The following is a 24,809-nucleotide window of genomic DNA, read 5'->3' on the forward strand; positions in this document are numbered from 1 at the left end:
CATCGTTTTGAGGGTAGGAGTTGAAACAGTTTATGAGGAGTAATGAGGAGTAATAAGCTTAAAAATGAGGAGTAATAAGCTTACCTAGTGGTGACATTTCTACCACCGAACCATTAAACACCTTTTGGACAAATACTGGGGCATTGTCATTAATGTCATGAACAATGATACGGAATTTGGACGGGTCCTCCAACTGTTGATTGGTAAGACGATTGTAAATCAGGGCTGTGAGTTCATATTCCGCTTTCTTCTCTCGGTCCAGCGTTTCACTCACAGAGACATCTCCAGTAAATTCATCGACTCTGAACAAAGTCCCAGCACCTTCCCCTTCAAGGACGTATTTGGCATTGCGATTCTTGATCGTTGAGGTGATCTAGAATGCATAAGTGTGTGAGAAAATCACTTCTAACAGATGGGATAGGATAAAAAAAAATCAGTACCACCATTGTTATTCTTTAACAGTTCATTATTTTTATTAAATTTATTTGACGCCCATCTCACGGTCTGAGAATTTCATAGTTCCACCCAGTGATGGGATTCAATTTTTTTTACTCCTGGTTCTGTGGGCGTGGCTTGGTGGGCGTGGCAGGGGAAGGATACTGCACAATCCCCATTCCCTCCCCACTCAAGGGGAAGGATACTGCACAATCCCCATTCCCTCCCCACTCTTGGGAGAAGGATATTGCAAAATCTCCATTTCCACCCCACTCTGGGGCCAGCCAGAGGTGGTATTTGCTGGTTTTCCGAAATACTCAAAATTTCCACTATTGGTTCTCTAGAACCTGTCAGAACATGTTGAGTTTCACCCCTGGTTCCACCTCACGTTACAGCATCTCAGTTTTCTGTGTACTTTTTTGATTGTGAGTTTCTAGAGATATTCCTCTCTAGAGGAATATTTCTGGCATCTATGTTCTACCTAACCTTTCTCTGTTTTCCAGAAAATTCTTAGATCTTGGCTCAAATGCGGATAATTTCCCCTCAATAAATCAATTTACTTGAATATTTGGAAGGAAACAGCCAGGTTTCAGCAGCATTCCTCTTTTTGGATGCCGAAAAAGCTTTTGATAGATTGGATTGGCAGTTTTTGTTTAAAGTAATAGAAAAAATGCAATTTGGGGATTATTTTATTCAAGCAATTAAGGCTATATATCAAAAGCAAACAGCTCAAATAATAGTAAATGGTGGATTAACAGAATCTTTCAAGATTGAGAAAGGGACTAGACAAGGATGTCCCTTGTCACCATTATTATTCATTCTAACTTTGGAAATATTATTGAGTAAGATACGTGGTTTAGATCGAATAAAAGGAATTAGAATTAAAAATCAAGATTATAAATTAAGAGCGTTTGCAGATGATTTGGTTGTTTCTTTATCTCAACCAATACATTCAGCTGTATATTTGATGGAGACAATTGATCAGTATAGTAAGGTATCTGGGTTTAAAGTGAATCAACAGAAGACAAAATGATAATTAAAAATATGAATACACATCAGAGGAAGAATTAGAAAGAATAACTGGATATGAAGTAGTTAAAAGGTTAAATACTTAGGAGTATACATTACAGCATCGAATGTAAAATTATATAAAACAATTATGAGGTATTGTGGGGAAAAGTAATTAAAGAAATGGAGAAATGGAAGAAGTTACAATTATCATTGTTGGGAAGAGTGGCAGCTATAAAATGAATGTTTTGCCTAGATTTTTATTTTTGTTTCAAATGATTCCAATTTTGAAGAAAGATGCAAATTTACAAGAATGGCAAAAGGATTAATAAATTTGTATGGAAGGGTAAAAACCGAGGATAAAGTTAAAAATAATGCAAGACGTTAGGAAAGAGGGGTTTAAAATGCCTAATTTGAAATTGTACTATGATGCAGTTGTTTTAACTTTAATTTCTGATTGGATTAATTTAACAGAGGAAAGGATTTTGAATATAGAAGGTTATGGTTTGTTATATGGATGGCATATGTAATATATGACAAGAAAATTGATAAGACATTTAAGAATAATATGGTCAGAAGTGCGTTGTTGAGGATTTGGAAAAAATATCAATATAAGTTAGATGGAAAGATACCAATATGGACCATCCCCAGACATATGATAGAGAATATAAATATATTACAAAAAATGGAAGTTATCACTTACAAAGAGCTTTTGACTATGGAAAAAGCGGAATTACAGTTGAAATCTAGGGAGAAATTGAGGGATGAAGGAAGAAATTATACATGGTTCCAGTATGGACAATTGCAATCTAGATGGAAAATAGATCAGAAAATTGGTATAAGGCAAAGTGATGATAATCTGGTAAAACAAATAAAAGATCAAGGTCAACAGCATATAAAGAGATTATATAATGTATTGGTTGAAATTGATTCAGAAATGGAGTTGGTTAAAGATTGTATGGTAAAATGGGCACAAAATTTTCAACAACCTATAATGTTAGAAACATGGGAAAAATTTGGGTGAGGAATGTTAAATTCATGCAAGCACAAAATTTAAGAGAAAATTTTTATAAAATGTTTTATAGATGGCATTTAGATCCTAAAAAACTGTCATGTATGTATCCAAATGTGAAAGCAAAATGTTGGAGATGTGATTGTGAGGATGCTACCTATTATCATATATGGTGGACTTGCAAAAAAGTTAAAGCCTTTTGGATTAAAAATATGGTGGATTATGCAGAACATTTTGAAAAAGAAGATCAAGTTTGTTCCACAGTTCTTTTATTAGGAATAATCTCAGATTGCACTGTTATAGAGACAAAACTGATTCTGAATTTAATAACTGCTGCAAGATTATTGATTGCACAATATTGGAAGAAAGAAGACTTACCTACAATTGGAGAATGGATTAGTAAAGTATCAAATTTAGCAGAAATGGCAAAATTTCTGCCTACTTGAAAGACTGTACACAAGAAAATATATATTGGAATGGAGGAAGTGGATTGATTATATTCAAAATAAGTATCAGATTAAAAATATCAATTAGTTTTTGAGTGAAGTTAGGAATTATTATGTATTAGTTTAAGAAAGAAGGAATTGATAGTGTGATGGTGTGAAATGGAATATGTTTTATGTTATATTTTAGATTATGTTTGTTAGTTACAATACCCTGTATTCTGTTCTGGGAAGTCTCGGGGAAGGATGCGGGAAGGGAAGACTATAAATTGATTGGTTGCCATTGTACAGGAATAATGGTAGAATTAAACAAGTTGGAATGGTGTAATGTCGGGACTGCTCGGCAAACACTCCCGAAGGGAAAGGGTAAGGAAAGAGGAGTAAAGAAGGAAGAAAGTAGGTAGGTAGGTGGGTAGGGAGGAAAGAAGGAAGGGAGAAGAAAGGATAGGAGGAGGAGAAGAAGGAGATAGAGGGTTAGAAAGGATGGTAGTGAGAAGTGGGAAAGAGGAGGGGAAGTAGGAAAGCGAGGAGAAGGTGGTGGGGGAAGTTTAAGAAGGATGAGAAGGGAAGAAAGGATTAAAGGGGGGAGTGGCAGTCGAGCAGCCCTGACTGAGTATAATTTGAGTATAGGACTGATTGTTGGATAAGTGATTGTATTGTACACCGGTCAAATTGTGGGAATTATTATGGAAAAATAAAAAATTTTTGCAAAAAAAAAAATAAAAATAAATAAATAAATCAATGAACAAATTTAATGTTTTGGAATCATTCGTTTCATTGGATTCCCTTTATCTAGCTTTTTGACTTGTGTGAAGAACACATCATATTTTAGGTCAAATTTATGCAGAAACATTGGTGATTCACAAAGGTTCGTAAACTTTGAAACCACAGTTTGAGTTCAAAAAGAAACCTTTAAATAAAAGGCACCAAAATGCTTCTTTTTCATACAAAAAGTAAATTCATTTAAATGTTTGGAGATTATGATTATAAATTATGGATCTTTTAATTTAAAGGTATGATGAATGGAAATATAATATTGTTTCAACTACTAATTTCTTCTACATCTGTACTGTGCTTAGTTAAATCAGTAAATAATACAGTACATAACATTACTGTTACTACTCCTATATAGTTCTATAAAGCTTATAAAGTTTTGTACAAAAAGTTTAATATAAAATTGGTTGAATATAATACAAATAGTATATTCAAATCTTGGTCCAAAATTAATAACATTATCTTATTTATCTTGAAAATGGAGTTCCCTTCAGGGTCCCTATGAGATTTAAGAGATGCAGAAATATCTATTTTACGATGGGGCTTTTGAGGCTTACTCTGTGCCCTGCAAACCATCCTAGCTAGCGAAAGGTTTTGTTTAGCTGGTTTTTAATGGCTGCATGCATGTTTTTCTTTCTTTCTGCTTTTTCTGGGATATGTCAGATTGCTGAGACAAAGAGGTGAGATCTTTTGAGGTCAGAAGTAGTGCCTAGATGGCAGTGGTGGGATTCAAGTAATTTAACAACCGGTTCTCTGCCCTAATGATTTCTTCCAACAACCAGTTTATCAAATTGCTCAGAAAGTTAACAACCGGTTCTCCCGAAGTGGTGCGAACTGGCTGAATCCCACCACTGCTAGATGGGCACTTGGAATAAGGGTTATCAGCTAAATTAAGTCAGCTGTGTAGACTGCAGTGAATTCCTTTCAGTGGTGGGTTTCATTTTTTTTACTACCAGTTTTGTGGGCGTGGTGTGGCTTGGTGGGCGTGGCTTGGTGGGTGTGGCAAGGGAAAGATACTGTAAAATCTCCATTCCCACCTCACTCCAGGGGAAGGTTACTGCAAAATCTCCATTTCTTCCCGATCAGCTGGGATTTGGAAGGCAGAGAATAGATGGGGGCGGGGCCAGTCAGAATTTTTACTCCTGGTTCTCTGAACTACTCAAAATTTCCACTACCAGTTCTCCAGACCTGGTCAGAACCTGCTGAAACCCACCTCTGATTCCTTCCGTCTTCTTCCAAGTGCCTTTTTTTTGGGGGGTACTTTTGTTATTGGATCTTCCAAGAAAGGCACTTATACCTAATGTCTTGGCACTTTTTTGATCGGTTCTCAGAACTGAGTGCATTCAGAATTTACTAAGAGGCCACTCATGGGGTGAAAATGTCACATGTTACAAAACTGGAAAAAGTATATAAAAAAAAGAGGCGTGTTCATGGCTTGAACAAAAATGTTTACTTAGGGAAGTTTCCAGCAGAAACAAAGCATACTTAAAATTATTAAGACTCCTTGCCCACCAGATAATTCAACCATGTAGCCTGGGGTCATCTATTTGGATTGGCAGGAGTTTCACAGGGTCTTTTGAAAGAGGAGTTTTTCTCCTACCCCATCATCCACCACCTAGTTCTTTTCAATAAAGGCAGGGGTGGGATTCAGCCGGTTCAGACCGGTTCGGGTAAACCGAATGCTAATTTTACATCTGGTTCACTGAACTGGTAGTTGCAAGGACTGGCTGGCCCTGCCCTGCCCCGCCCACCCCACTGCTCCCAGGAGTCTCCATGTGGCCCGTTTTTGATGCCAGGTAAGTGCAGGGCCCGCATGGAGGCTTTGGGAGGGCGAAAAACAGGCAAGTTCCAGAAGTCCAGAAACAGGCTCGTTTCTGACCTCCAGTGGGCCTCCAGAGCCCGGGGAAGGCCGTTTTCACCCTCCTGGAGGCTCGAGGAAAGCCTCCAGAGCCTGGGAAGGGCGAAAACACCCCCTCTGCTATGGTGCAAGAGGCCGAGTAGGCCACGGCCACCATAGCCACGGGCTGAGAACCGGTTGCTCAAATTTTTGAACCCCACCCGTGAATAAAGGGGTCATGGCTTTCCAATTGCAAAGAAGAACATGGACATCCCACACTAAAAATCTGGTTCCCTCCGACAATGGTGATGATTGAAATGGGCCTTCCAGAAGTTTCATGGGACATCAGATTTCGCGATAACCAGGCTCCCAAAGATTTGCTGCCTGCATCTCAGAACATCAGGAAATGAAGCCAGTGTTCAGTTGTGCAAAAGGTAGATAGGCAGTTCGCACCTATTCGGGAGAACCGGTTGTTAACTTTCTAAGCAGTTCGGAGAATCGGTTGTTGGAACAAGTCTTATTTTGTTTTTTCCCCCACTTTACAGGGCTAATCCTTTAAGGAACCGAAACATTCTGGTATTGTTTCTAGCCTAATCTATATCGCCCTGCTTACAGAAACTGCCTCTCTGGTTAATCCTTATTACATTATAATAGCTAAGACGAAACACCCATTGATGTGTGTGACGTTGAGTTGGCCACATGGTCACATGACCACCGAGCCACACCTACTCAGCTGGTCATTAGGTCAAAGAACCTGTTGTTAAATTATTTGAATCCCACCACTGTAGATAGGTTACTGTCATGTCCCACTCCTCGGCTGACGGCCGGGTCAGGGAAATCCGAATCAGGCGTGCCTCTGCAGCTCTGCCAAAGTCCTAGCAAAGTTCTCAAGGCAGGCAGGAGACCAGGAAGTGACTTCAGCAATCCAAGGTAGACTTTGCCTGACTCAGAGAATGCCAGAAAGCAGATCCTTTATATAGGCCATGGGGTGTGGCTCCATGACTCAGCACTTATCCCAGTCTGCCCCTCCCTTCCTTCTGTTGACGCCGCTTATCAATTCTCCTGAAGCGAGGGTCACCCCAGTCTGCAGCTGTTGGTAATTGACCTTCCTCAGGCTCACATGCTGTGGGGGAGGGGGAGGAGTCTAGTTGCTCCATTTGCCTGGGCATAGAGCCAGGGCTGGGGTCTGGAGGCGCTTCTTCTTCCTCAGCCTGTCTGGGCATGGAGCCAGGGCTGGGGCCGGGAGGCATGCTAGGACATTCCTCAGCGTTCGGAAGCAGATAAGAAGGCCCCGGCTGCGGGGAAAGCGGACGAGGCACAACAGGTTACTATTACATCACTGCCTAATGGGCTTTGCTGGGCAAGTGGAAAGCGAAAGTCCTTCTCCATGCAAGGAATTTGCTTGTGGTACCTCTTGGGTGGTTGACTCTTAATTGACCATTACCAAATCCATGCATACCTTTCCAACATGATGGGGCAAAGTCCCGTTCTGCTCTTCAGGAATATGCATTTTATTCCAGATCCATTCTCTTTTCATTCGCTTATGCAAGTCATCGTTTACGTTTGACTTCGAGATATGGTCTCCATGCACACCAGAAGACACCAGGATCAAGAAAGCGAGGAGGAGGAGGAGGAGGAGGAAGTAAGAGCAGCTCGCCATCTTTGTCGTTCAATGATCTTGGAAACGCCTGTGTTTGAAGAAGTCAAAAACCATCTGGTGACTACATGGGCACAACATTTTCTTGATAACAGCACACAAAAATTTTTGGTACAGGCTGTTCTTTTTGAACTTCCCAGTTTAGCCTATAGACTTGGGATTCTTTGATGGTCTGTCACCCCAGTGCTAACCAGGTCCAATCCTACTTAGCAGAGAAGGTTAGACAGATGCTCTACCTTAACATAACATAACATAACAACAGAGTTGGAAGGGACCTTGGAGGCCTTCTAGTCCAACCCCCACCCCAGGCAGGAAACCCTACACCATCTCAGTCAGATGGTTATCCAACATTTTCTTAAAAAATTCCAGTGTTGGAGCATTCACAACTTCTGAAGGCAAGTCGTTCCACTTATTAATTATTCTAACTGTCAGGAAATTTCTCCTTAGTTCTAAGTTGCTTCTTTCTTTGATCAGTTTCCACCCATTGCTTCTTGTCCTGCCCTCAGGTGCTTTGAGAACAGCCCAACTCCCTCTTCTTTGTGGCAACCCCTGAGATATTGGAACACAGCTATCATGTCTCCCCTAGTCCTTCTTTTTATTAAACTAGACATACCCAGTTCCTGCAACCGTTCTTCATATGTTTTAGCCTCCAGTCCCCTAATCATCTTTGTTGCTCTTCTCTGCCCTCTTTCTAGAGTCTCAACATCTTTTTTACATCATGGCGTAAAAAATAGGGTTTTCTTTTCACCTGCTGAAAAGAAAACCCTATAGCAGTGATGGCTAACTTTTTTGCTGCCACGTGCCAAAAATGGGGGGACTGTAGGGGGGGGGGAGCGTGCATGTGTGGCCACACCCATAACTCAATGCACCCTGCCCCCCCCTGCACATGTGCCCTGGAACTTCCCAGTCCCACCGGAAGTTGACAAACGGGCTGTTTCCAGCCTCCCGAGGGCCTCTGAGGGAGTGGGAAAGGCCATTTTCGCCCTCCCCAGACTTTTAGAAAGCCTCTGGAACCTGGGGACAGCGAAAAACGGGCCTTCCCCACCCCCCCAGGCCCTCCGGAGGCTGGAAACAACCTATGGGCCCAGAAGGCCTGAAAATCAACTGGCCAGCAAGCACATGCACACTGTAGCTGAGCTTGGGCAACGCTCGCATGCCCACCAATATGGCTCTGTGTGCCACCTGTGGCATATGTGCCATAGGTTCTCCATCACGGCCCTATAGTATAAGGCAGACGATTCATTAGATATTTATTTGGTGTTTTCATATAAGAATGTTTTCAGGCGCTTAGGGCTGTTACTCACAAGCTGTTTTCTAATAGCAGGTTAAAAAAAATGAAGTTCAAGGTTTAATTAGTGAATAGTGAATTTTTGCTGTCGTTTTTAGACATGCAGATCCCTGAAACCGAATGCTCTTTTTGAAAACCAAACTAAACCAAGTCCTTTATTCCACATGTCTATGGAGATTCTCAGTCATCCAGGTCATGGTTGTCTCAAAAGTGTTTTTTCAAAAGGCAACTGGAACTTTATTTTCTTTGAGGATGTTTCTCTCTCATCCGAGAAGCTTCTTTAGTTCTGAGGAGAAGCTTGTTTAATAAGCTAGGGACCTGTGATCTATGCTGACTGTGCTGAAAAAAACCCATCCAATCAGAGCACAGCCAAGCTCCCACCCAATCAGTTCAAACCCCCACTAGCAGTTAAAAAGGAAGAAACAGCTGCAATCACACATTGCTCCCAGAAGCACGAAGCTGAAGACTGAAGATGACGAATGAGACTTCATCGAAACGTCACCAAGACACCTCCAATTTTACGCGGGAGAAAACCCGAATAACCAAAGACATATATATATATATGGCATAAAAATGTAATCCAGATCAGAGAGTGCTTCTGGTTTTGTTTTGTTTTTTTTGTATGTTTCAAATGACTTGATCTTCACTCTATTTTCATGTTTCCCAACACCCAATTCTCACTTCCTCTGGCTAATTTTTTTGTGTAGACTTTCTGTCACCAGATAAAATAAAGTTGTCCCTTGATTGCCTCACTTCAAAACTGGAGGGTTAGCCTTTTCTCTAAATAATGTCTCTCCTTTTGAGATCCCCCAATTCTAATGCTTGCATAATAATTAATACTTTTGAGATTTCCATGTGTTCATTCAGATTTCAGGAGCTATGTCTTTTTTTTTTTAACCAGATACTGCTAGAAAAGAAGCAGGTTTAGAAACAATGATGTATCAGTTTCATCTAGCAGTGGTGTGTGATTAAAAAAAAAACATACTAAAAAGCAGAGACATCACCCTGCCAACAAAAGTGCCTATAGTCAAGGCTATGGTCTTCCCAGTTGTGATGTATGGCTATGAAAGTTGGACCATAAGGAAGGCTGAGTGCCAAAGAATTGAGGCCTTTGAACTCTGGTGCTGGAGAAGACTCCTGCAAGTCCCTTGAACTGCAAGGCGAACAAACAAGTCAGTCCTAGAGGAGATCAACCCTGACTGCTCTTTAGAAGGCCAGATCCTGAAGATGAAACTCAAAATACTTTGGCCACCTAATGAGAAGAAAGGACTCCCTGGAGGAGAGCCTAATGCTGAGAAAGATTGAGGGCAAAAGAAGAAGGGGACGACAGAGAACTAGGTGGCTGGATGGAGTCACTGAAGCAGTTGGCATGAGCTTAAATGGACTCCAGAGGATGGTAGAGGACAGGAAAGCCTGGAGGAATGTTGGGGTCATGATGAGTCAGACACGACTTTGCAACTAACAACAACAAACCAGAGGTGGGCATGGCCAGTGCATGATGCATCTGTCCCATCGGCCCACGAGTTTGACACCCCTGTTTTAGAGTAAAGGAACTGCATATACAACTCCAAACCGAAGGCTATTAATGTTCCTCTGCTTAACTTGAACAGCTGGAAGGATTTCATCCCTGGCTTTTTCTGAGTTGCAAATCAGCAGTTGCAAAACTAACAACTGCATTATTTTTCCAGCAAGCTAAACTGACATTTAGGATATGGGCTACCTCAACCCTTTGGGAAAGCAGACAAATGATATAAACAGCAACAGTAACAATGGAATGGTCCCCACCCAAATCACAGGATAGAAACAGTTTCTACCCAACGTGATCTACAGTACTTTCTCTGTTTGAATTAATTTTCCAAGATTTTTTTTTTAAAGTGGTCATATGTGCATTCTCAAAGATGGAGGCTTTTGCTTCATGGCCCTGTCTCCAAAGAATCTTGGGAATTATACTTGGACAGCAATTCCACCCCAGATTTCTGCTAATTTGCAGAATCACAATTCCCAAGGAAAAGTTAATACATTTTAAAAAGACACTTAACATCTCTTTTACTCTTCGCTCTCAGGGAAATTGTGTTAGTAAATATGAATGTCAGTTTCTTGCGAAATAGTACATCCTGTCTGATAATTTTAAGTATTTAAAAGAAAACATTTGTTAAACATTTAGCTAAATAATAGATGGCTTTCTGAACTGGAGCACTTGGCCTAGATAATTGCTCTGGAGGAGTGAACGCACAAAATATGCAGCTTTTATGGTTTATAATAATTGTGAGCAACTTGCTAAGTCTTAGCTCGTTCCTGAGATCAAATGATTTCGCATCTCGGTTGACTTTGAGTGTACTTTGGCTAAAAGAACCTCTGTATAGCACAGATTGCATTTCAGCTAGAAAATAAACTTTGCAATTGTTATAGAAAAATAATAAAAACAAGAAGCAGCACTAGGAATGATGGATAGAAGTTGCTGGGAAATAAACGTTGATTGATCTTTGAGAATATCTTCTAACAACCTTCCCCAGCTTGATGCCTTCAATGACTTCCACTGACTTCAAAAGATGCCACCGCCAGGTGATCCAGGTCCTGCCTATTTTTAACATGTGTTGCATACATTGCACACAAATAATAATAATAAAAAAGGCAGAGCTCTATTCTCCATGTCACTGCTGATTCTAAAGGTAAAGGTTCCCCCACACATATGTGCTAGTTGTTCTCGACTCTAGGGGGCAGTGCTCATCTCCGTTTCTAAGCCGAAGACACAACACTGTCCGAAGACGTCTCCGTGGTCATGTGGCCAGCATGATTAAATGCCGAAGGTGCATGGAGTGCTGTTACCTTCCCACCAAAGGTGGCCCCTATTTCTCTATTTGCATTTTTTAAGTGCTTTTGAACTGCTAAGTTGGCAGCAGCTGGGACAAGTAACGGGAGCTCATGCTGTTACACAGCGCTAGGGATTCGAATTACCAAACTGCCGGCTTCTGATCGACAAGCTCAGCATCTTAGCCATTGAGCCACCGTGTCCCTTACTGCTGATGCTGCTGTCCTCCAAATAACATTGGACTTCAAATTCTATACTTTCCAGCCAATATGGCTGGCTATGGAGATTGGGAATTCTTGCCCTTGAAGTCCAACATATCTGGAGAAAATCATATTGAGAAAGACTGTTCTAATATTGCAAAGATCAGATTTACTATCTCAGGAAATAGTGATTTCTCCTTCCTTTGACCTATATTAACAAGGGGTGGATCCAGTCCCTTGCCCTGGCCCCATCATATACATTTTGGAACAGATACCTTCAAAAATAACTTTCCACTCATTTGTGTAGCCCTTAGATTGTTGTTTCTCAACCTTATCCAGTTTAAGATGTTTTTATTTCAACTCCAAGAATTCCCTAATCAACAGGTTTGCTGGAGAATTCTTTGAAGTCCACACATCTTAAACTTGCTAAGATTAACATTGCTGTAGATCAAGGATGGGGTCAAACTTTCTTTCATTGGGGGTCGCATCAGGGTTTTGTCTGACCTCGGGGTGCCGAGGTGGGCATGGCAACAGAGGGCATGGCCACCTCGACGTCACTTGTATTGGAGACACCTTTGGTGAACCAAGCACTCTGCCAGTGAAAACAGGCTCTGTTTTCAGCTGCAACAGCCTCCTTTAACCCTCTGGGACCCTCCATTTTTGCTGGCAGAGATACCATGGGCTGGTCCTTTGTTATTTCCAGAGTGAGCCTTTGGGGGCAGATCTAAGCACCCTGTGGGCCAGATCTGGCCCCCAAGCCTCGAGTTTGACACCCCTGCCAAAACCTGCTGTCGGCAGTTTGTCAGACCTGCTTCTTGGCTGACATCCTGAGCCACTAGCTTTATATAATTGTATGTAATTGCAATTATATAAAACTAAATAATTACACTAAAGAACTGGTCCCTGTGGTTGGAACCACTGTGCTTCAGTGGTTGGTTTCAAATTTTTTTACTACCGGTTCTGTGGGCGTGGCTTGGTGGGCATGGCAGGGGAAGGCCTCTGGTGGCTCAACAGACTAATGCAGTCTGTTATTAACAGCAGTTGCTTGCAATTACTGCAGGTTCAAGTCCCACCAGGCCCAAGGTTGATTCAGCCTTCCATCCTTTATAAGGTAGGTAAAATGACGACCCAGATTGTTGGGGGCAATAAGTTGACTTTGTATATAATATACAAATGGATGAAGACTATTGCTTGACATAGTGTAAGCTGCCCTGAGTCTACGGAGAAGGGCGGGATATAAATGCAAATTAAAAAAACCAAACAAAACTGTAAAATCTCCATTCCCACCTCACTCCAGGGGAAGGATACCGTAAAATCTCCATTCCCTCCCCAATCCAGGGGAAGGTTACTGCAAAATCCCCATTCCCTCCCAATCAGCTGGGACTTCGGAGGCAGAGAATAGATGGGGGGGTGGGGTCTTTCAGAATTTTTACTACCGGTTCTCCGAACTACTCAAAATTTCTGCTACCGGTTCTCCAGAACTGGTCAGAACCTGCTGAAACCCACCTCTGCTGTGCTTGAATTGCAAAGAGGAGAGTTAGTTCTTCCCACTGTTCTATCTCCAAATGGTCATCATGGATGGATGAAAAGTTAAGTGGTACAGTAGAATCCCCAGTGGAACATTTATTCTGTTTCTCCTCATTCTTGAACTCTACCTTGTTTTCCTGAATAGACTGATGACGGCTTAATCATAACCCTCTCGCTATGAGTCTGGACTTGGAGAACAAGTGGGGTCTGCACTTGAAATAAAATTAGTCATGCTTCTGGTTTTGTCACCCTTTCAGCGGTGTCCTTGTTTGGATGACAACATGGCTGAAGACGTTTATTGAATGTGGTCAGCTGCTCTATGATGTTCTGCAGGAAATAGAAGGATCGGTCATGCACTTGTGCTCCAACTGCTTCCCAGACGTGCCAAGATTCCTTCAGAGGAAATGGGCTGGGACCTGAATTCTGAATTCCAAGCCTGCTGATGTGAGCGGCAGTTTAAAGAAAGCTTCGTAGCATTCAAGATTTCCGTGGCATGTGTTGTTTAGAGATTAAAGGAAGGAGAAGAGAATGATCACATGGTTGACTTCCTCCAGATGGCAAAAGCTTGAGTAGAGCAAGTGACTCCTAAGGATATCAAGGGAGATCTTTAGACACCCACCCCCCCATTCTTCCTACTGTAAGAGAGAAATGATGCAGTCATGAGATCTGGGTAAAGACCTGAATTTCTACCAGAGCTACATTTAAAAACACAAAGGAAAGTCTTTAAAATTATATTTTGGAAAAGTTGATTACTAAACAATAATGGAATAGATTGCATTGTTTATGATGTTTCGTATGAAAAAAACCTTGAAAATAGTGTAATGAAGTCTATAAGAAATTAAATCAATGCCCATTTTTTTTCTCCCTGAGCTGACAATAAGACTTGGATTTTGAGTAAAGGATCGTACATTCCAAAACGTCTTAAGAAGCCAAATGTAATTAGAATCCGTTTTGTTTACATTTCAATTGAACGAACATTTAAAATATACAATTACTCCCCAGTCAGATACTGAAGGCTTTTAAGTACATTATTGAATGGTGAATGCATTACTGTATCACTGAATGCATTACTGAATGCTTTTAAGTGCATTAAAAAGTGCTTTTAAGAACATTTAAGGTGCATTTTTAAGTGCATTAAATGCACTTTGCTAAGTAAATAAAGAGGCCACAGGAATCCCTGGCTCTCAATTTGCCCATCTCTGATATAAATTTCAAGCTTATTGGTTAGGATAGTTTCTGCTGGAAAGTAATTTGACTTCTTTCCTCCTCTCCAATTTTATGGAGTTCTTATAAAAGCAGGGATCTGTAATGATTAGATATAATAGGCACAACAGGAATATTTGAATTCTTTTTGTTATTGCATTATTTAATGCTAATATGCTAAATCTTTTGTTGTTAGCATTTGGTTCTCTCAAATACTTTCCACCTTAAAGCTTTTCAAAGTTTAACATTTTCTCGTTTTTTTCTTCCTTCCTTCCTTCCTTCCTTCCTTCCTTCCTTCCTTCCTTCCTTCCTTCCTTCCTTCCTTCCTTCCTTCCTTCCTTCCACCCTCCCTCCCCTTCCTTCCTTCCTTCCCTCTCTCCCTCCCTCCCTCCCCCCCTCTCTTTCTCACTCAAATTTTTTGTTGCACATCCCCTGTTTTACAGGACTGACAAATGCCCTTCTGTGCAGAAGTGGTATGCAACAGGTTCTGACCAGTTCTGGAGAACCGGTAGCAGAAATTTTGAGTAGCTTGGAGAACTGGTAAATACCACCTCTGACAGGCCCTGCCCCCATCTATTCTCTGCCTCCCGAGTCCCAGCTGATCAGGAGGAAATGGGGATTTTGCAGTAACCTTCCCCTGGAGTGGGGAAGCCAAGCCAAGCCATGCCATGCTATGCCATGCCACGCCCACCAAGCCACGCCCACAGAACCAGTAGTAAAAATTTTTAATCCTACCACTGCTTCTATGCCTAGAACTATGATGACTTTCTGTAGAAACCTGTTATAGAACCTGCTATCTGAAATATTGATTAAGTTAAATTTAGGTGGGGGAGGGGATAAGTTACTAGTTCATCTTACTTTTGCCAATATGTTTACTTGTTCCTGTAAAAGAAATCCCTGAAATATTTCATTGTGTGTTTTTTAATTTATTAAAAGTGTTTTCTATAGAGAGAATAAGGGGAAGATGTTTCACAAGTACATTAGTGATATTCGATGCTATTATATAAAGTTAAATTATATAAAGTTAAAAATTATATAAAGTTAAAAAGTGTGCATTCTAGTGCCTTTAACCATCATAAGAATCAACCCAGTGCCTTCTAAGAATAATTGCAATTAAACACAACACAGCTAAATTCCAGGAGATTTTAGTGGAGAAGTCAACAAATAAAAAGAAAACGAGTTTAGTTTTAGACCAGCCCTTTATAATAAATAAGAAATAGGGTCATGACTGTCAGTCAATAAAGAAGATTGAAGTGTCTTTAATTTCAAATAAATAATACAATTATAACAGGTAAGTAACATCTAGCCAAATTCTACCTGTTCCTGAAAAACATTAAACTTGACTTGAACCTGGATAATATTTGGATGAGACATTACCCAGATATCTTAAAACAATGGATTTAGTAATCTGAAAAAAAATATTCCAGTATATATGCTGATATATACCCTGTTTCCCCCCAAATGAGACACCCCCTGATAATAAGCCCAATCGGGCTTTTGAGCACATGGCAATAAGGCCAAATGCCTTTTTCAGGGTTCAAAAAAATATAAGACCAGGGTCTTATTTTCGGGGAAACACGGTACTGGAATATCAGTAAATTACTATATGAATGGGAGGAGCTTAATTTAAAAGAGATAATAAGCATGTTAGCAACTGAAATTTCCTGACGGAACAATTAATCAGTGGAACAACTTGCCTCCAGAAGTTGTGAATATTCCAACACTGGAAATTTTTAAAAAGAGATTGGACAACCATTTGTCTGAAACGGTATAGGGTTTCCTGCCTAAGCAGGGGGTTGGACTAGAAGACCTCCAAGGTCCCTTCCAACTCCTATTCTATTCTATTCTATTCTATTCTATTCTATTCTATTCTATTCTATTCTATTCTATTCTATTCTATTCTATTTGAAAAAAATAAATTCTGTGATTTTCCAAATTGAGCTACAATACAGTAAATGGCAGAAAATTTGAAAATCTTTGTTTTCAAAATAGGCAGATTTTCCCAGTTCATATCTCCCAGCTGGGCTGACCAATGATATCTTTGATTGCCTGGGCCTGATGTAGAATCAACAGATTTAGAAGACATCCAGGTAAAATGGCTCTTTTAGATTATTGAAATATTTTTCATCCTATACAGCTATAAAAAATGCTGTAAAAAAAAATCATGGCCTCATACAGGTAATCCTTGATTTATGATCATAATTGAGCCCAAAATTTCTGTTTCTAAATGAGACATTTGTTAAGTGAGTTTTGTCCCATGGTATGAGTCCTTTCTTGCCACAGTTGTTAATTGAATTACTGCAGTTGTTAAGTTAGTAACACGGTTGTTAAGTGAATCTGGCTTCCCCTTTGACTTTGCTTGTCAGAAAGTCACAAAAGTTAATCACATGACCCTGGGACACTGCAACTGTTATAAGTATGAGTCAGTTGCAAAGCAGTCTGAATTTTGATCATGTGACCAGGGGATTCCTGCTATGGTTGCAAGTGTGCAAAATGGTCATAAGTCAGTTCTTTCAATTCTGTTGTTACTTTGAACCAGGGGTGAAATGCTCCCGGTTCGGACTGGATCGGCTGATCCAGTAGTGATGACGGCGGGTAGTTCAGAGAACCGGTAGCAAAAATCCCTCCCCCTCCCGCCACCCATGCCCACCCAATGCTTGGTCACCCGCTTCCCCGCTTGCCGCTTCTTTTAAAAAATGCTTTTAAAAGATTAATAATAACAACAACAACAACAACAACAATAATAATAATATTTTAATTTTTATACCGCCCTTCTCCCGAAGGACTCAGGGCGGTTAACAGCCAGATAAAAATACAATACAATATACAGTAAAACCCATTTAAAAAACTTATTCAACATTGGCCAAATTAAAACTATAAAAGACATGATATAAAACCCCGTTTAAAATCCAATTTAAAATCCATGTTATGCCAGTCCTGCTTGGAAGAATAAATACGTCTTCAGCTCGCGGCAAAAGGCCCGGAGGTCAGGAAGTTGACGGAGTCCAGGAGGAAGCTCATTCCAGAAGGTAGGTGCCCCACAGAGAAGGCTCTCCCCCTGGGGGTCGCCAGCCGGCATTGTTTGGCTGACGGCACCCTGAGGAGACCCTCTCTATGGGAGCGCACCGGTCAGTGGGAGGCATATGGTAACAGAAGGCGGTCCCGTAGATATCCGGGTCCTATGCCATGGAGCGCTTTAAAGTGGGTAACCAGCACCTTGAAGTGCACCCGGAAGACCACAGGTAGCCAGTGCAGCTTGTGCAGGAGAGATGTTATATGGGAGCCATGAGTGGCTCCCTCTATCACCCACGCAGCTGCATTCTGGACCAACTGGAGCCTCCGGGTGCTCCTCAAGGGGAGCCCCATGTAGAGAGCATTGCAGTAGTCTAGGCGAGACTCTGACGATCATAGCTGAGCTGCCTGATCCTCAGAGCCTTTTTTAAACTTTTAAAAGCATTTTTTTAAAACAACCTATTTGGCCAAATAGATTGTAAAAATGCTTTTAAAAGGTAAACAAAACCTTTTTGACGATCACAGCTGAGCTTGCATTTGATGTGTGGTGTGTACTGCACATCCATGTGTGCAGCACGCATGCGCAGCCAGCAAACCTGTAGTAAACCGGTTCAGATTTCACCACTGCTTTGAACATTCGTTGAGAACTACCTGCATTAACTATTGATCAAAGCTTGTTTTTCCCTTCCTTGTTGTTCTCTGCCTTCTGAAAGTTTGACCGAAAAGGAATCTGAGAAATGGTGACCATTAATTGGATGCCCAGATTTTCAAGGTAATGAAACTTCATTCCTTCACCCTCTTTCTCAAGATGGGATTTCCCTTGTAAGATTCAAAACTGCAAGGTTTTAAAAATACGTAGAAAATCCATCTTAGCAACACATCCTACCGACTCCCTTACATAGAAGAATGAAATGACAACGGTTGAGGCCAGAGCTCTAAAAACATGCACAACGATGGAGAAATTGTTAATTAGCTGGAGTCCTGTGGATGTTTCCATGGAAATTCTGGTTTCTACCTTTGATGAGTTTGCTAACTCAGTTAGTTTTAGCCTTGGTTAATTTTTTGTGGCTTGGTATGCTATGAGAATTCAACTGGCTTAATTCATTTATCTTTCCCTGCATTATGAAACCATCACCGTCATTACTCAACCACCCTCCTGTGATGGATTAATTCCAGTTAATGTGATATGAGAATGCAAAACTTCTGAGCTATGGTACAATTTCAATCAGTTCACTCAGTTCACTCTTGCCTAATTTGTAAGAATACATTCAGCGGTCAGGAGGCCTATTTAATAGGCATGAGAAATCAAAACCCAAGTTGGCGGTTGCATCGATACTACAGTAGCGGCCAAAATTGTGGAAACCTTTTGGGAAAAGTGTATTTTCTAAAACTAGCTAATAACACCACTTTTTTGGGGGAGTAGTACCATAAAATTATATATCAATGGAAAGATAATTTAATCAAGAATGTAATGCAATAGCTTTTATGAAGGATTTGCTATTAGAAGGGCAGTTACAGTATAAAGAAGAAAAGTGAAACACGTAGAAAAAACGAGATATACAAAAATGATCACCATGTCAGTTAATACTTAGTTGGGTAACCTTTAGCATGAATGTCTTACAATGTCTTTTAGTTCTGCAGCTTATAACAGCTTATAATGTGAAACCAAGATTGAATGTTTGCTTCTATTAACTGGGTTTTATTGCTGGGTCACTTCTGACTAACAAGTTTCTTGAGTCGGCTCCATAGATTTTCAGTTGGGTTAAGGTCTGGGCTATTCCCAGGCCATTCCAGTGGAATATGATTATCTTGAAACTCCAAAAAAATGAACAAACAAACAAACAAAAAACCTGGTGTTATTAGCCATCAAACCTCAAAAATACACTTTTCCCAAAAGGTTTCCACAATTTTGGCCACTACTGTAAGCCTGTGCAGACATATTCCAAAAGGCAACTGGACTTTCTTGGGTTTTTTTCCCCTTGAAAACATTTAGCTTCTCATCCAAGAAGCTTCTTTTCAAAGAAAAAAACTAAGGAAATCCAGCTGCGTTTTGGCAAAGCGCCTTTGGGACAACCATGACGTGGATGATTGAGAACCTCAATAGGTATCGTGCAGCCATAGTTTGAACATGTCTGGACTAAGAATGTTGGTTTGGTTTCTTTTGGCTTCGTAGACATTGCAGTTCTTGTTTTTTTTCCCCCCTTTTAAACTGAATTTAACCTGCTTCCTATTTAGCCTGATCTACAATCTGGTGCTCATCTGTTTCTCATGACAATTGAGTATGGCCTCCATAATGCCATTGGGAGGAGCTCGGAGGGTGCCCAAGCAGGATGTTTTCTGCAGCACAGGAAAACAGGAAGGCCTGTGCTGGCAAAAACCTGCAATTTTCAGAATTTTGTGCTGAAGTCTGCAATTCACAAAACCTTTGCAAAAAAGTTACTTCTGGAGAAAGAAAACGCCTGCCCAAAGGGCTCACACTAAATCGTGAAAAGCTGAGGCACAGAGGTCTGGGGGGGGGGTCATTGCTGAAAACCTGGAAAATGCATTTCCCTAAACTGAAATAAAACCCTGATGAACTCAGGGCGTAGTTCGAAGGGACGGTGTCTTGCCTTTCCATAAAAAGGGGAAAGGAAACAAAAATTGTCTGAAGGATGCGGCTTTGGAGGCTTTCTGCCACAGGCTCCATTTATAATGTGCAGCACAACATTTTGTCTTCATGGAATGAAGAATATTCAGTCACTTTCTGATTAGTGTATCAGCCTCTCCCTCTCTCTCTCCGTACTAGATTCTGCCCATTTTATACACTTCATTTTTCATTTTCCTGCCTGTGTAGGTCCTTTACAGCTCATTTATACAATCCTGTGAATTTAGCCAAAAAAGAAGAGAAGTGGAAAAGTGCGTGGAAAATTATATCCATTTTCTTGACAGCCATTCTGATAATGGATCTATTTTTCTGTGCACCTTTGCAAGCAAACCCCAGTTGTGGCAAGCTTTTAATTTCCTTTAAAATAAGGGGTGTGCATTACTTGTATGGAAAGTCCTTGCTTAATGACTATTCAAATTAGAATGGACTCCAAAAAATGTAGTTACATCCCATCCTCAAAGTTTCAACTGCTGCACTTAATGATTGTAACCAGTTAAGACCAAAACTCCAAGCCCAATTGTTATCATTGAGGACTATCTATCTATCTATCTATCTATCTATCTATCTATCTATCTATCTATCTATCTATCTATCTATCTATCTATCTATTAGTGCTCATGTTTTGATTTGTGACCCATGCTGCTAAACCAAACAGGTGGGTTTGCAAGTTCATTCTAGCTCTTCTGTAATCTTCTGGAGCACATTAAGTAGTCAACCTGTCTAATGGTTGTGATGGGACAATTTTCTTCTTGGCCCCTCACAAGATTCATTTCAGGTCTGCTTAGATCCTGCGTAAGCTTAGCCAGAGTGCTTTCTCATGTGCCTTTTGATAGTGTCGGGGCTCAAAAAGGAAGGGGCGTTGCCTCCTACAGATTGGTTTTTCATTCAGTTATGATATTTGTGTGGGGGGGAAAAAAAGAATAAACAAGCAACTTGGCATCTTTAATTTTCCTAAAAACCTTTCTCATCTCAATGTCCAGGGATTTGCTCTAGAGTGAACCGCTCTGAGAAGAATCTACAGCTACAAGCCAACATCCTTCCCTTTGTTCTCAGAGAAGAATGCTAGCAAGGGCATCGCATTTGTTAACTTAAGCAATTTATGCCTCCCCCCCCTTCATTTGGCAGGAGTGAAGCTAGAAAAGAGTCTCCCCCCCCTCTTTTCAAACCAGTATCTGATGTTCTTACAATTCAGCGAAGGCAATCAATCACAAAGGGCTTCTAAAGGTGAAAGGACTATACAAATCCATATATATATATATGTATATCCTGTTTTCCATTACAACAACTTGCTTCAACAAAAGCAGGATATGAGAGCAGGTTATCCAGTTTGGCAAATCCCTCCAAAGCTGTTAATTGTTTAGGTGAATTTCCCCTGAGCCTGGCTTTTATTTTATCTGCTGCAGCTTAACCAGATGTGGAGGAAAATAAAGCTCCTGGGCCTTTAATCATTTCATTGAAGAGGCCCTTTCAATATTGATGCCTGTTTTCTGCATTAGGTTTATATTTTCCTCTTCCCTAAGCAACAATAATCTCAGGTTAGAGTGTGAGAGAGAAAGTAAACAGGCTAAAGTTAGCTAAAGTAAGCTTCAGTGGATGACGGTACACATCAGTCTCACCCTTCCTGGGTTTAGCCCTATATCTAAGCAGATGGAGTCAAGCTATTTTCTTCACAAACCTGTTTATTTTGTCCACAGATCATTAAAAATTACGCATGATAACCATCAAGGTTTCTCAGCAGTTATTTTAGAGTCCTCAAAAAGTATTTATCATTGTCTGCATTTCCATGAACTGTAAAGTGATAATTCAAGATGGGTTTGCATAACAGAGTAAACCAGGGGTCTGCAAACTTGGCTCTTTTAAGACTTGTGGACTTCAACTCCCAGAGTTGAAGTCCAACTCTGGGAGTTGGACTTCCAGAGTCAACTCAATCAGCTTTGCTGGCTGAGGAACTCTGGGAGTTGAAGTCCACAAGTCTTAAAAGAGCCAAGTTTGCAGACCCCTGGACTAGACTAAAACGTCACTAAATAATTTGTGTTTAGTCTACTGAATAAAGGCAGTCGAGCTGAGGCAAACCAAATGAAAGCATATAGCAAATAAATAAAACAAAATAAGAGAGATTGGCAACACGGTGCTATAATATGAAGTCTACAACATGAAGTCATTCCCCCTCTTCTTTTCATGTTCCTTCTCTTCTCATAATAGACTGACCATGATGGTCAGGCAACATTTGGAATGGCTTCACCCATTTCATCAAACTTTCCTTCCTGAATAAGCGATACTTTACATACGCATTCATTCGTCATGATTTACCCCCCAAATGTTAATACTGTGTCTAGACATGGCATCTAACCAAAGACAAACAAAGCACATTACGGTTTAGTGTTGTCTAAATCAGATTGTAGTGCTTCTTTGTTTACCTCATGAAAAGAAAGAGGGAAAAAGTCTGAAAATGAGGAACAGTTGATTTGGAAGGTACAACTTTTGATGATTATTTTTTCACTTACCAGAAGCTTTCTGAGGTGAGTGGCAATTCACAAAAGTCCCAAAGATGCTTTTTCAAAAGGCAACTGGTTTTCCAGTTGGTTTTTTTGGGGGAAAAAAACACCTTTGGGAAAACCATGACCTGGATGACTGAGAATCTCCATAGACGTTTAACTCAGAAAAGGTGATGTCTTTTAATAAAATGTGTTAGTCAGAAAATATGTTATCAAACTCCTGATTTTTTTTTTTGTTAAGCAAGATCAGTTGCGGTAAAGAAATGTGTACGACACATAAACTGAAAAAATAGCTCTTGCAAATCTCATATGTAAAGTACAAACATGGAAAATGGAACATTCTTCTCATAAGAACAAGGAACAGCTTTCGTGAATTGCTGAGCACAAATTATGCTCCCGTTCAAAAATGCTTAGACATTGGCGGACGGTAAAGACATCATGACAATTCTTTGGTGGTTTTTAAGAATATAGCCCAAATCCATAATCTTATAGAACCAATAAATGCACTTTTTGCTCAGTGACTAAAGTACCCAGCTCGGTTCACAAAATCACACGAATTAAAAATAACAGAATACTAGAGCTGGCTTAGAACTGAATTTAACTCCCAGTTTAGTGAAGGAATCCCGATCAAAGCATCTTAAGAGAATGGCTAACTACATTCAAAATATAAGGCTTTGTAACGCGAAGAGCCAGCATGGCCTTCCACAGGTGGCTAACCATCCTGAGATGGCTGTTGAGAGATTTCCTCCCTCCCCAATTTTCTATAATTTCCCCTCCAAAAATGGGAATATTGAGTGGAGAAAAGTAAGGGAAGGAATATAAACGGTACTGTGTAAGGCAAGTGTTATTATTATCCTCCCTATGCCACATATTTTGGAGATAACAAAAATAAATAAATAAAATAAAATACACTCCTAATATTTACCCTGTGTGAAGTTGGTTTATTTCCAGAAAACAAAGCATCCGTCTTCATGAAAACATTGTAAGGTATCTGAGAAAACCTAAGAGGTTTTCCTAAACTTTTATTTGAATTTTTTGAGTGCAACAGTTTGGGTTTACTACTAGTAACAACCAGCCCTCAAATTTCTTATCTTAAACCACAAAGTCTTCTATTATCTTCCTACTGTTTTTCAATTGAAAAGCCTCCAGTGACAGTTAAGGTGGCTCTGATAAAGTAACCTGATCACAGGTAAAATATCCAGAAAGTTGGTGGGCAACAGGCCTACAAAATATCCTAAGGAGAGACTCTGGCTCACCTAACTTTGGCAAACAAGCAACACAGCTGTCAATTATGGGGTTAAAAAAAATATCTAAAAATAACCTCAAATCTTGTGTTTCTTACCTGGCTTCCTCTTTAATCGCAATTTCGAAAAGATTCTGGTGATTGTGATCTTCTCTAAGCACCCTCTAGACCAAGTCATGGGAGTGTATTGGATAAAAGTAAAATCAGTTATTTGACTGCATGAAGCAAGTCAGGGAGTGATCAGCTTCCTAGTGTTGCCAATGGGTCTACAGCTGGGAAATCAGCCCTTCCCCTCTGTTGAGTCTGTACATCCTGTTATTGTTCTGATATTATTAATGTTACAAAGAGAAGAGTGGAGGAAGGAGATAACGCTTGGGGTCATTCCCTTAATCACCTTCCCAACAAGTAAGAGGTAGAGAACAGGATGGCAGGAGTCGTTGCCATTTGCTAACAAAAACAACTCAAGCCAGAGGCTGAGAATGGGGATTGTGAAAACTTAGAAAGAGTGGAATGCAACTTTTTTTTTTTAGGGGTGGGATTTTTGTGTTTTCTTGGCGGAGAAATCTTATGGACTTCTTTAAGACTTTCCCCAGCTACTCATGATAACTTGTTCAGAAAGCCACTTGTATCTTCTTCCTTGACAATTTAGAGAGATTTTATTTCCTGCTTCAGTTTTCACCAATAATTCCTTAGCTTCTGTTTCTCACAAATTAAGCATACTAAACTGGTTCTTCGTATTAGTTTTATGTTTTTAATCTGGAGCCTTAATCCAAGGGGCAGGTGCTACTTTTGAGACGATTCAACCTTCAATTTGAATTCAAAAATGAATTCTGAATTCATGAAAAATGTATGATATTTATATATATTGTTGTGACAAAATAAATAAATAAATAAATAAATAAATAAATAAATAAATAATAAATGAATTCAAAATGAACTGAAGATTCAGCTTCAACTGCAACAGCGCACGAATGCACAATAGATACAAACTCAAGGTAAACCGCTCCAAACTCAATTGCGGAAAATACAACTTCAGCAACTGAGTGGTCAATGCCCGGAATGCACTATCTCAGGGTCTCCAACCTTGGCAACTTGAAGACTTGTGGACTTCAACTCCCAGAATCCCTCATCCAGCAAAGCTGGCTGAGGAATTCTGGGAGTCGAAGTCCACAAGTCTTCAAGTTGCCACAGTTGGAGACCCCTGCACTATCTGACTCTGTGG

The 24,809-nt window shown here is 40.3% G+C and overlaps 1 protein-coding gene across 2 annotated transcripts in view; it reads right to left on the bottom strand.

The window, feature by feature from the left end:
• The window catches only part of CDH5 (cadherin 5), a 45,613-nt gene extending 21,769 nt beyond the window's left edge, over nucleotides 1–23,844 (bottom strand). Inside the window, exons 1-4 of one of the 2 annotated variants that reach the window (XM_058155162.1) lie at nucleotides 23,687–23,799; nucleotides 13,119–13,317; nucleotides 6,969–7,197; nucleotides 85–373 (exon numbers count right to left, since the gene is read on the bottom strand). In XM_058155162.1, coding sequence (XP_058011145.1) covers nucleotides 85–373; nucleotides 6,969–7,169 — 490 coding nt within the window. In that variant the 5' untranslated portion in view covers nucleotides 7,170–7,197; nucleotides 13,119–13,317; nucleotides 23,687–23,799. Of the gene's footprint in view, nucleotides 1–84; nucleotides 374–6,968; nucleotides 7,198–13,118; nucleotides 13,318–23,686 lie in introns of both variants that reach the window. The other variant, XM_058155161.1, reaches the window with a different exon arrangement.
• Nucleotides 23,845–24,809: the final 965 nt, after the last annotated feature.

Source organism: Ahaetulla prasina, chromosome 12 (genome assembly GCF_028640845.1).
Source record: "Ahaetulla prasina isolate Xishuangbanna chromosome 12, ASM2864084v1, whole genome shotgun sequence".
Lineage (NCBI taxonomy): Eukaryota > Metazoa > Chordata > Lepidosauria > Squamata > Colubridae > Ahaetulla > Ahaetulla prasina.